Source organism: Anas acuta, chromosome 2 (assembly GCF_963932015.1).
Source record: "Anas acuta chromosome 2, bAnaAcu1.1, whole genome shotgun sequence".
NCBI classification, from domain to species: Eukaryota; Metazoa; Chordata; class Aves; order Anseriformes; family Anatidae; genus Anas; species Anas acuta.
This window is the reverse complement of record NC_088980.1, coordinates 59,425,000-59,438,339: the sequence shown is the minus strand read 5'-3', so window position 1 is coordinate 59,438,339 and position 13,340 is coordinate 59,425,000. Positions and strand designations below refer to the sequence as shown.

The following is a 13,340-nucleotide window of genomic DNA, read 5'->3' as shown; positions in this document are numbered from 1 at the left end:
AGATTAACCTGATGCTGAAATTAAACCTCTGCATAGGGTTTCTCAAGACAAAAGGGCACACAAGAACTCAACTGTAAAAGATGACTTTACTTCCTTGACAGTCTGGATGTGAACTACTCCAAAAGGATTTTAAGAAAACTGAGAACTATGGAAGACTTCTCCAATCTTCTAAAGCTAACCAACTCTTTGGTCAGAAAGATAGTTTGGACAACGAGCTTTAAAATTCAAGTGTATCATCTAAACTATTACTCTTTTTTAGCATCTCTATAAGGTAATGGGCATACTTTCTTAACATACGATTCAGGAAAAATGATAATTTCTGAAAACAAATTGACCAGAAGGATGGTTATTTCGATTAGAGAAAGAGTGCTTCTTTAAAAAAAAGACAATGAAAACAACAATTCAACCCACCATCCAAGCAAAAAGACTATAAAGTCATTGCCAAATGCTGATGAAGTGCTTGAAATAATTTATTTGCCATATTATATTTGAGAACAAGTATTCAAGAGGTGTATTTGTATGCACATATTGTGGCACTCAATATGCTTTAGATTATGCTCTCAAACTTCAGATTTTTTTTGTACTTTTCTCCTTCTTGAATTCTATTTTCAGCTTTGTAATCAAGAACTGCACATGTTGGTTTTGAAAAATGTTTTAAAATTCCTCTAAAGCTGTCCATGCCCTTGGTCATGGAGTTGTGAGGGATATTGCTTCCTGCAGTTAATCCATGATGAACACTAGGCATTGGAAATTGAGGGTGTCAAATATATGTGGGAGTTTCAAAAAGCAGGCTGTGTCTCCTACCAACCTCCACAGGTTTGAAGGTTGGTGTTCCCCCAAGCTCAACTTTGGAGAGAAGATTTTGCCAAATGTAGTCAGATGCTCCCCTGACATGGTGCAAGCAACCGAAGTGCCTTTTCCTGAATTCAAATCCAAAGTGGACAGGATCAGAAACACCATTTAGCATCTGCATATCTTATTTTTATTTCTACTACTGTATTTCTACAGGGTCACAAATGAGGGGAAGGAAGAGGTAGGTTTTCTCTTCCCTTGTTATGGTGGAGGCTATACATTTATCTAAAACAGCTGAATTCTCTCTTCTAATCATCAAGATACAGACTTTGAATTTTAGAGAAACTTTTATGTTTAAATTCTGTAATAATGGATTTTGTGGAAAAAGCAACTACAAAAAATTGAAACACAAACCTTCTCCTGTTTCCATTTACCCATGAGAATTCATGAAATCAGAAGAGAATAGTACTTGCTGAGAACAGGAGTGTGCCAAAAATAAAAATAAAAAAAAATCCTGAATTTATGTTATGATGCTCCCTTGCAATTAGGGGCTACTTTGTACAGGGAACTGGGAAGAAGCATTTTCTGAAGGGAGACAGCATCTTCCAGTTTCTGAAGTTATCATGATATTATTCTACTCAATTTTCTCGATGCTGTCAGCAGGTAAACCTGACTTCTTGTTTGTACCAGATTCATCAAACACATGGTTTTGATAAAGGAATCTGTTACATTGCACAGTTTATCATATAGGTTTGCCACCTTTAATGTATGTTTTATCGTAGGAATCAGCTATCTGTTGATGACTTTCTTCATTTGTTTTGGGCTATGTTATTTGTTCTAGTTAAGAACTGCAGTAGCAAATTATATATATATGTATATATGTAGCAATATATATATATGTTTATATATATATATTATGTCTCTTACTACTGAAAAGTACTAGCAGAAGAAAAGGAAGCTGGAAGCATGCAGTAGGCAGATACTTTAATGCTACTATGACATTATTTTTCATTTTTATATGTTTTTCAAGCTGATAATTCTTTATTTTTAACATTTTCCTTGTGAATCTAACATTAAATACATACAATGTGAATTTTCTGTATGTAGTATTTATGCATAAGTTATCCTATTTCACAGTATTTACCAGTGGAAAGTTAAGTTACATTGATGCAGTATTCTGTTACACATTATTCTCTACCCTAAACCAACATACTTGAAAGGAGAGAGAATTTGCGGGGCAATTCCTATTGATAGTAAGGACTTGCTGCGTTTTTCAGTGTTAACTTCCTGGCCTGAGGATGTAAGAACATGCCTTTAATAGGAATATGTACTTGAGGGTTTAGTAAGTCATGTGTTTTGAAACACAGAAGATATATCCTTAATACAGAATGATTTTTTTAAATTGCCTTTTTTCTGTCCTATGCTGTCCACTCCAGTAAATATGCTGCTATAACTAGAAGCAATTAAAAAAAAAAAAAAACAAAACAAAAAAAAAACCAAAAAACACACACACACACACAAAAAAAAAACATTTTCAAAGACATTCATTATCTCTGTGGTAAAATTTCAAAATGTTTGAAAATTTAAATAGCATACCTTTATGTCTTTTTCCTGTGAGCACGTCCTCAAAATCTAAAAAGCTAAAATATTAATCAAACTGCTATTCTAATTGAAATCAAAGGCACAGAAAAAACACTGCAATTGTTAATCAAGTAAATATCTATCTCTATGCCATATAGCTAGCAGACTTATAAAAATAACAGCAAATTATAGGTTCCTTGTGAAATATTTGCTATTACAGAACACTCTTCTATCCAGTCATTTTTCTTATTTTAGAGTAAAATGCAAACGTTCATTCTCACTGTATACATTTTACTTCTCTTTTTATATGACTGATGGAAAATAAACATGAAACGAAAGCATGTGGAGATGGTTTATATCTTTACAAGTCATCAAGGAAAGGGTGCAGAAATAAGTGTTAGTCATTTTACAATACAAAGCACTTTTTCAAGCTTCTTGGCTCGAATTCATTTAAGAAATTTTTTGTTTTGAACATACTAAATTGTGTGGCTATAAGCTTTCAGCTGCTTCAAAAGGAAAGACATGCACTTGTCATATTGTAGGTGTACTTTCTTAGAGATTATTGCCCTTGCATTAGTTTAACCTGTGTCAAATCAAGAACCCAGTGCTGCTATTCTAGCTGTCTCTAGCTGACCATCTGAATAATCTCAGAGGTCAGTAAATTGATGGGTGTGATTGCAACTCAGTACTTGTTTATGTATGAATAGAGTTTGCCTTCAGCTATGCCCTTGATTACAAATTAACACAAAATATTGTGATGCAAAAGTTAAAAAGAAAAAGTATATTACAGACAAAGCAGTGTAACTGCTCTACTGATGGCTATGGAGTTGGTTTGTTAATTCACAGCAGTTTTGCCTTTTTTTCTCTGATGTAGTAACCAGTATGTAGGACAGCCTTTGGGTCGGTAGAAATATACTTTGATATGAGTATTTTACACTAGATCACCAATTCATTTATAGAGGTCACTATTTTTTTGGAGAGGGTGTGGTGAGCTTTGTGCTAATTACTCAGCCTTGACTACTCAGTAGGTGAAAACAGATAACTGAGAACTCAAAAATCTATTTTATGTTTTGAAAAATAAATGGTTGTGTTTTTTTGTTGTTGTTTTTGTTTTACCTTTTGTCAGGAACATTTTTACTGCATTTTGTGCACATTATATGTGGGAATGAATAAAGTAAAATTGTAAAATCTACATGTAGCAATTACATGTTTGAAATTTATGTGTAGAAAGCAGAACTAGGAATTACTTCACCAATTATAGGCCGTAGTCTTGCTGCAGAGAAGTCTTGCCTGCTTGATGTGTGCGGTTAATTAGTAAATAACCATCATGTTTGCCTGACGTTCTGAAAGAGGCTAAAATTGCATATAAAATAGACTGCAGCTTGATTTAGCTGTATTTGAAATCACGACAGGGATGAAAGAAAATATGAAACTTGTTCTTGCTTAGAAAGCTACCTTGTTCTTCTTTATTTTAAATGAAGTTTTTATGTTCTTGCTGTTTTGCCTCTAACTTTAGCATTTATTCAAAATCCCTTAAAAAGCTACAGAGTGATAAAAATAAGAACAGGGAGATCACTATAATTGGTAATACCCATTGTTTTCTCTGTTTAGTGGCTGCATGTTTCAGTTGTTTCATCCAAATGACAACATTCTTCCCTGTCCCACTTACTACCCTGTCTTCAAGTCACTGCAGCACCTCTCAGGAAAGCAAAATACTAAGTACATTTGCTCATCTAACAATGTTTTATGTTAACTAAAGCAAAACATTTTTGCTCATGTGTATAACTTCATATTGTCACGAATCCTTCCTAGCAAAGAAGTATTCAACAGATAAACATTTATTTACTGCTTCCTTGAACAAATTAATGTATGGTCTTGACTGACTTTCTTCTGACAGGGAAAATATGGCTTAAAGGTAGTGGAGGTTTTTTTTTTTTTATATTCTCTTAGGCCTTATTATTATTATTTTCAATAAGACAATTATACTACATAAAATTGGGCTTCTCTGGTGAATTCTTCATAAGAGTGGTTCTAGTACAAATGAAATGATTTGTTATTTGTATTGAAATCACTAACTAGATAAAAATATTGTCAAAAGCTTAAATGTGAACAAAATATTAATCAGAGAATCACAGAATTGTCTAGGTTGGAAGAGACCTCAAGATCACCGAGTCCAACCTCTGACCTAACACTAACAAGCCCTCCACTAAACTGTATTGCTAAGCTCAATTAAAGAGACCATTAAGTATTTTCTATTAGATATGCTGTATCCCAGATCAGAAGAGAGATATGAAGAAATGCTTCCGTCCACTCAGAAACATGATCAGTGTAATAATTATGGTACGCTATTAAGCCTAAGATACTTTTAAGATAGAATTTTTTAATAGCATAAAAATCAATGTGGTCCCCCAAAAGAGGAATGATATCAGTGCTGAGGTTGAATTAATTTAAGTCATTCCTTTTTTTTGATCTAATGAACTGCATGCACACTGAAAAGCTGAAAACTGCATGATACCCACCACTGGCTACTCTGGAAAAGCAGAGCAAGAAGAGTATCTATGGAATAAGTCTAGAAGTAGTTCACAGAAGGGATCTATGAATGCTTGTCTTTGGTTCAGTTCAAACATGTCATGAATTCTAAACAAGATCTGTTCTTCCTGTTCATATTGAGGATATTTTTTTTTTTTTCCTCTGACCACTAATTCTGATTGGTTTAATTTTTTGATGGTGATGCTGTTCTGTATTCTTTCAGGACTGGATGCTATGATGTTCATCCATTTATACCTAATCTTTTTTTGTCCTCTGCTGGAAATGTCAGTTCCTATTCCTGCTTCTCACTGTGAAAATTATATGGGTCTTTCACTTTTGGCAGATGGGGAAATAATTTTGGTTTCAATATCTTGATGCATTCTCTCAATTCTCTGGTGTGATGGCTGATACACAATCTTAGTTTAACATGTTTTCTCAAGATATATTTTAAATTCTTTAGATCAAGGAATGTGTTTCGTCTGTTCTTTTATGTGCTACATTTCTTTGTAAGCATATTTTCTGAATACCCCAGGGCAATATGAGCAACGTCAATTAAAAGATACACATCGATGCGGAAAAAAAAAACATAAATGCTACTATGGTGTAGTGTGAGTTCTAGCTGTTGTACTGTGCTGACTACCATAATATTATTTGTGCAATTTAGTGAATTATTTTTTTACTAATTGAAAACTTCGTTTATTTCATGCAGTGCTTCATGGAATATGCAGTACAGTTTGTGTATTCAGCCTTTATATACCCTATGGAATATACAGTAGTCTTGTTTTCCTTGAGTCCATGATGGGGCCAATACTGTTTAACCACTTCATTAATGACCTGAAGAATGTGACAGAGTGAACCTCAGTGAGTTTGCACATGACACCAGACTGGGGAGAGTAGTTGGAGGGTAGGACTGCCATTCAGAGGAACCTTCAAAGGTTGGATGAATGGGCTAACAGAAACCTCATGAAGTTCAAAAAAAAATAATAAAAAAAATCAACCAACCAAATAAAACCTAGCAAACAAAACCAAACAAACAGATATGAAGCCCACTACCTGAGGTGAGATAGAAAAACTACATTCTGCAAAACAGGTTAGACATTGACAGGGTAGAAATGAGCTTTGCAGATGAAGACTTGATGATCTTTGTGGACTAAAAACTGAACATGAGAAAACAGTGTGTCATTGTGAGAAATTTAATTCCATGCTGCATTGAAATAGTACAGTTGCAGCATCAAGAGTGCATGTTGACAGGAGGAGAGATGATAAACAAATTGCAGCAAGGGAAATTCTGATTACAAACAAGGAAGAAAAAAATCACAGTAGGGATGATGAGGTTTTGGAATAGAGAAGTTGTGAAATCTCCATCCTCAGGAGATGGTCAATAAGTGAATGAACTTGAAGCTTTACCTGACTTTAAAGTTGGCCCTGCTTACACAAAGAATTTGGACTGAAAGACTTCAAGATACCTGCTCAACAAAATGACTCTGATTCTAACAATGTATTTAAAGTATGGTTGTGTTAATTGTGCCAAAGGACACAAATACTGGCACTTGACTAGGCAGGAAAGCTAAATGCATGACTATGCAAACATTTCTAAGCAGAGTTTTGTCAGAGTGCAAGTAACAGTTGAAACCAAAATGGTAGGGGACTATCAATATTTAAGTAGTTTAGAGGCATGTTCAATCTGTATTTTCAGCAGGTCTGTTTTTATTTATTTCTTCTTTCAGCTGTCTTTTGTGCCTATTCCTACAGTGGATGACTTTTTTACATTAACAAATTGGTTTGGGTTGCCAGCACCTGCAGAATAAGGAAAAAGGGAGAGATTTCCCTGCCTAAAGGATGTATTTTGAATAACTTTTTCTAGTCTGAATTAAAAAGAAAAGAGAGCGGTGGAGGGGGGGGGGAGTTTTTTTTTAGGGTCCATTACATAAAATAAAAAAGTGCATAAAACAGACGGTTTTATTTAAAGTATCCAAAGCTGATAAGGGGAAAAAATGGGGATACAACACACAGGCTGCAAATGCAGTTCTCATGATTTAAATCTGGAAGGCTGTACAGTACATCTGTTTAACATCTTGCAGTTTCAAGAACTCTGCCTTGAAAACCTTCTGTCACAGTGACACATGAAATAAAATGTTATGTTATGACTTTCAGATGCAAACCTGTAAAAGGTTTATCTAATAGCATACCATCTTTTTTTAACCCATTACTGCTGCTCACCACTAACTCTTTTGTCAGCAGTTTTGAGATAGACTCTGTTGCATAATGAAAAGAATTATCAACTCAGACTGCAAAAATAATTCTTTAATGACATTAAATAACTTATTTGCCATGTGTAAATGGAAGATTTGTGTATCTGTATAGCTCCTCATCTATTTTCTTTGTCACTTAATATTTTCAGCTATATCACTTTTTGATTAAAGAAAGTTTAATCAAAGTTTATACAAGTTTATATTAGTTCTGACATAAACCTTGAGAACAGTTATATGGGCACAATAATTTGAAGTTTCAAAATTTATGATACTGTGAGAGAATATACTAGAATGGCTTACAGATGGATTTTTTGATTTAGCATTAAAGGTATGAAATTAAAAGAAATCAGGTTTCATGGTTGCCTTCTAATTAATATTTATGACTTCTGCATCTCAGAATTTGTAGTTTATCAACCTTCGCTTATAGGACAAAGCTATAGTATAAAAGTTGCATTGTCAAAATCTTCTTGACAACTATGCCAGAGTGTTCATCAGGCTGGACTAAGGTTTGCTTACTTTAAAAAAAAAAAAAAAAAAGAAAAAAAAAAAAGAGTGATTCTGCAGGGTGCTGCACAGGAATTATCTAGTCTACTGCACAATGCAAAGGTACTAACTGTAAAATTTCCTTTAACCTCTTAAAATAGAATTTGGAGCAAACTGTCCTACTTGCCTGCCCTTGGCATATGAGCAGTACTGATCATAGAGTACAAGAGAGATGAGAAGCTTTATCTCTGGCCAGGAGACATTTGGCACCTTGCAAGACCAGGTTGTGCAAACATTCATCCAGACTTAATTGTAGAAGTCTGATGGTCCCAAAATTAGAGGGTCTAGGGCTTGATTATAACACTTGTCACTTCTTATAGGCCTTTGGAGTGACTTTGGTTAAATTATTCAGCTAGGTTGTGCTGTGGTTTCCATATTTACAAAATATGGATAGTAATATTTACATTGCTGAAACATGCTTTAGTCATTGTCTGCAAAGTACTTCTGAGATCCAGGGTTGAAATTTCAATGAGTGCTGCTATTTAATATGCTGAAGTGTGATTTGCTGGTTTTCTTTACAAGGCACAGATGCTCTCCAAGAAACAACAGCAATTTCTTTACCTCAAGGAGTTGATGCCATGCATACAGCAGACACATCACAACAGTGAGCTCTGCTGCATGACCTACAGTGAGTGGGTGTGTGAAAGACAGAGATAGCATTTCCTTCATAGACATACACACCCTCTGACCCAGACTGGAGAAGAATCTGCTTTGCAGAAGGTTTGCTTCAAGGGATTTTCCACATGTATTTTATTATGTTAAAGCTGATAGTGGTGACAAGTTGCACATTAAGTAACCGTTTCTTCAAAAATGTGCTGTTTATATTCTCTTTAGGAAAACTGATGTAATACTGGGTTTCTCAGATAAACAAAGTCATTTGGTTATAGAATATGTTACTATTGCATATGAACCTTGGTCTCTTCTGCCCCATACATACTCATTTTAGGCCTCTGGCTTTATATGATGATTACCTGTATGTTCAGGGACAAATGTATTCATATTCACTAAGTTAGTAGCCAGTGGTTTTCACCAGGGAAATAAGTTTAGTATGCTGTTAGTAATTTGGTTTCGAAAATATCGTCGAAGTCCTCAACATAACAGTCAGTGAAACATGTGGTCCTAATCATTCCCTTGAAAAGGAGACATGGTGTATTTTCCATTAGGAATGGTGCTTACAGCAAATGAGTAAATACAAGAATGAAATTTACACATGTATTAGAGCTTTGGTGTGTGTGTATGCATTTAAACATGCATGTACATATGTATGCTTAGGCATATTCCCAGTGAGTGTAACATGATGACTGCTGCAACATGGCCAGGCTTACAGAACATGTTGGTTGGTAGAGGAATTGGAAAATGTAGTTGGTTTTAAAATAGTTTTTTTTTTTTTATTATTTTTTTTTCCCCTGACAGTGAAGTTCAAAGCTTAACGTTTGCAGCATGTAATTGGTATAGAAGAGCCACAGTAAAATTTCTTGCAGAGGTGTTGGGATTTTATGAACTCTAAGAGCTACATAAATGGCAAGAAATGAAGCCTCCACCCATTGCCATGTGCTGTACCAGTGTACAGCATCAGGGACCAGCCTTGGCTGGACTAGTAACATGGAACAAGGATTTGGAGAATGGAAGCAGAGGGAGGTGGTGCCCATTGGTAGTCTCCAGAACCACTTTGTAGGAGATGTTTTGTCCCACTGAATCGGGAAGGCACCAAGGGTTCGTCTGTTGGCACCTCACTTGCTTCTCTCTTAGGACAATTAGCATAAAAGGATAGATTCATTAGCTGGCAGAAATTCAGCCTGCTTTCTCCCTTAGCCTTCTGGCAGCCTTCCTGCTGCTGTGCACAGAGCTTTCTGGTGGCACAGCAGCAAAGCAGGGAAGTACCACCCATATTCTGTGTTCCTTGCTGCTGGGTTCCAGTTGTGCATTAGGGCAGGGGCCTGGGTGTTATTACCACTTTCTCTGTTTTCAGCTAAATTAGTCATACTTGGTGCTGCAGCATTCATGAGATGAAAACCAATGGAGAGAGCAGCGCTTGTTTGTGCGTTGACCCCATTTTACATAGACCAGGTATGAAACAATGTAAATTACAGCTTTTCTAGAAAAGTGTTCTTGCTTAAGTTTTTCAACTGCATTTCCTTCTGAGGTAGCCTGTTCAAACCTAACCATTTGGAGACGTTCCTGTTCTGATGCTGCCGTGAGCGGAATCTAACCTATGGATAAGGATGTAAATTGAAATATAAAATGCCTGTGAAAGAACACAGGGCTCCTTCATTGTCTTCTTGGCTTGGTAATGTCTGTATTGTTACATCTGTAATCTGTCTTGGGCATTTATTTTATTTTTTAACATGTAGATCATTACATATGATCTCACTAATTGCTAACCAGGTACTTCCTGAGCAGTATATTTGCAAGAGAAAAATCCACATTGATGAATGCTAATATTTCATTCACAGAATTTTGGAAGTCATTGAAGAAAGAAAACTTAGTTTCTTTTACAAATACTCAAGTTGCTTCAGTTTTCACTATAAGTAAATTCATGAGCCGGAGTTACTTACAGTTTTATTACTTTTGTATGATTTTTTTTTTTGCTGTGATTGGAAAAAACAGATAAGAACTAGACCTGTGTTTTTCAAAACTTTGTGTGTACGCATCATATCAAATAGTTTAAAATTTAACTTCCTCTGTTTTTCTTAGAAATGTACATTAATTAAAATGATGTTTTCCAACATGGAATAAATTTTCCAGGTATCAGGGTGAATTTGGTTAGGTGAAGAGTGTCTTCCTCTCCTCTCTTGTGATCTTTCTTCTTCAGATTTAATGGCTTGCTAAATCTGGCATTTCTGGAATGGGCAGGTCCAAGGCTGCAATATCAAAAACCTTCAGGGGTGAAAACTTATGTTGAGAGTTTTCTTTCCAATTAGATGGAGTTTAGAGGCAAAGATTCATAACCAGGTAATGGTCCTGGTTTTGCTGTGGCCTTTTCCCTCGTAAGTCCTGTATTCCTCCTGAAGGGTAACTCAAACATTTCACAAAGCTGAACTTGATCTTCATGAAACTTCACTGCTGCAATGTAGTGTGATTTAGATGTGAAGGCTGCTGCTCTAATGATGCACTGTTACATAGATGTCCTATATAATACCATAGGTGACCTATATAATATAGTCCCACAGCTGGGGACTGAATATGTATGCACCCTTTACTGTTTGTGTTTAAACTTCAGGGAGCAATTGCAATGTATATTAGTTCCCAACTGTAATCTAAAAAATCACTCAGCCACCACACATGCTGGCCAGGTACCATTTTTGCCCACCCTAGTGCAAAGACAGGGTATATTTAGTTGTCCTGCAGCTACAGTGCAGGCTTTTCTGTGGATGTGCATTCCCTGTATCACATTTATGAAGCTGAAATCATCATTATCTTACGGTTCTCCAATTTCTATTGCATTTATGCAAAGTTGTGCATCTGGTACTTTTGGCAGCAGTTTGTTATTCAGGTTTTCCTGCAGTTTATCAAGATAAATCGCTCCTTTTTCCTCTGACACTTCATGTATTGTCATCATTGATTCCCAGTCTTGTACGTTATTCATGGTCTTGTTTTCAGATGAGGGAGGACGTTAATTCTAAAAAAAAATAAATGTATCCTTATAAGCTTCACTCAAGTCAACAACTCACTGTTCAATAAAATTGCTTTTGCTTGTCCATAACTTTAACAGGATTTTCAGCATCTACTTAAAATACTTAAGTGCTTAGCTGAATGGTGATGGTCTAAATCTTTCCTGAATCAGAGCCATAATTTTTGATGTGTCAGTTGCAGGACCCATTGCAGAATCTACTTTGGGATGGATATAGATAATATGAAAGCCGTGAAAAGGCATCTTTCTGGGGAAGCTGGGTATATCTTTTAATTTTAATTTATATTTTTATTTCCTTTCTTTTTTTTTTCATCGTGTGTTCTTCCTGGGAGCAACATTTACCACTTTGTATTTTATATATTATTTCTATTAAAAATATAGAATATCTTGCCTTTTCTTTTCTGAAAGAGTAGCGTGGAAGCCACATGTGTTCTTTTCCATGGCTGTACGTTTCCTCTAGCATTACACTTGAGTGTATCTGTTCAGGGATATGATTCTCTCTCTGGGCAAACTGGGGATCAACTAGTTAAAGAAGGCAGGAGAAAACATGAGCTATTATCAGTCTTCAATGAACTATAGAAGTATCTCTTGGAATAGATTCGTTCCTAAAGTTTAGGAGATTCAGGCTGTAGTTAGTCTGTGGAAGAGCCAGGTATTTTATAGACTTTAGCAAAATATCCATGGTGAGTTAAGTTAGTTCAATGGCATCTGCAAGAGGGTTGAGCACCAGATTCTTAGAGACATAGGAAGGTGATAGTTTTTTAGACCAAATAATAAAGTGAATTTGAGGAAACTGTAAGCAAAATGCATCCTCAGTCTTTGCTGAAATCGACAGAAGCTGTCAGTGTTCTGTTTCTCAAAATCAGGCCAGATTGTTACAGATTAAAAGAGAGAGAGAACTTCAGGAAAAAAAAGGTGTTTTAGGGTAAATGCTTCTCAGCCTAAGAAACTTGTTGCCATTAAAATCCTTGTTCTTGATAAGAAGAAATGAAAAATGAGGTAAATTGTTATAGTAAAGTATATTATTGTAGCAGGATACTTTTACATAGAAGTCTGAAAAGGTGCAGTTCCCTCTGTATTTTTATAATTGCTTTTGCTATGCGGAAAATAACCAGTATTTCTCCCAATTTATTTTGTCTAGTTGGTAATGAGATTACACTTATTAAACTGTTTCAAAATAGGAGAGAAATCTTTGATACTGTTTAATGCAATTGAATAATATTCACTGCATGAGCAGTATAGCAGTTCCAGTTGGCGGACACAGCAGAATGGGTGGGCTGTGCCCAGCAGTATACTTTCCACTCTGAGGGCTTTGACAGATTTATTTATTTATTTATTTATGAGTCATGGAAAAGGTGAGGTAATGTACCTTTCCCACTGACACAAAAGTTGTAAGTTTGCATCATGCTTACTGTGGTCCAGAGCATGTGGGAGACTTACTGAGGAGTGAGCATCTGATGTGCATTAACTCATCATCAGTTGAAAAGTTTTCAGTATGTCAGTATGTAGTCTTTTTTTTCCAAGTCCTGGCTATGGCAATTCACATAGCCCCCCTCCCACCCCCCATCCCCCCCCCCCCCCAAAAAAAAAAAAAAAAAAAAAAAAGAGAGAATTGAGGAAAGCCATCTTTTATTTTCAAGAAAGAGTCATGAAATCTGTGAATTTGTATCTGTTACTTTCTATTTAGAACAATATATATAAAGAAAGTCACAAAAGGAACACAAATGATGTCATAATGCAGTTGTCCCTATTAAAGGTGTGATGCAAAACACTTTCGATAACTTCAGAACATTTTTCTTTGTCATGGTTGTGAACTCAAAAAATAAACATTTTTTTTCCAGAAGTTCTAATATGAAACCATATCTAGAAGCCAAAAGGTACTGCAAAGTAACCAAAAATATAGGTAGGTAGAGGATACAAAATTTCTAAGAAAAAAATGGAAGTAAATAATAATATAACACTTTCTTTCTCTATTATCAAATATTTGTTCATGATTTCCCACTTCACTGTTT

The 13,340-nt window shown here is 35.4% G+C and overlaps 1 protein-coding gene across 29 annotated transcripts in view; it reads left to right on the top strand.

Moving 5' to 3' along the window:
* The window catches only part of SUGCT (succinyl-CoA:glutarate-CoA transferase), a 320,240-nt gene that overhangs the window by 142,765 nt on the left and 164,135 nt on the right, over positions 1-13,340 (top strand). For 4 of the 29 annotated variants that reach the window (XM_068674929.1, XM_068674920.1, XM_068674917.1 and 1 more), the window contains one exon: positions 11,505-11,588. The exons of 18 other annotated variants lie outside the window; for them this stretch is intronic. In XM_068674929.1, coding sequence (XP_068531030.1) covers positions 11,505-11,588 — 84 coding nt within the window. Of the gene's footprint in view, positions 1-8,219; positions 8,644-11,504; positions 11,589-13,169; positions 13,232-13,340 lie in introns of those variants that run through there. 7 more of the 29 variants (XR_011094047.1, XM_068674911.1, XM_068674914.1 and 4 more) reach the window with 4 other exon arrangements.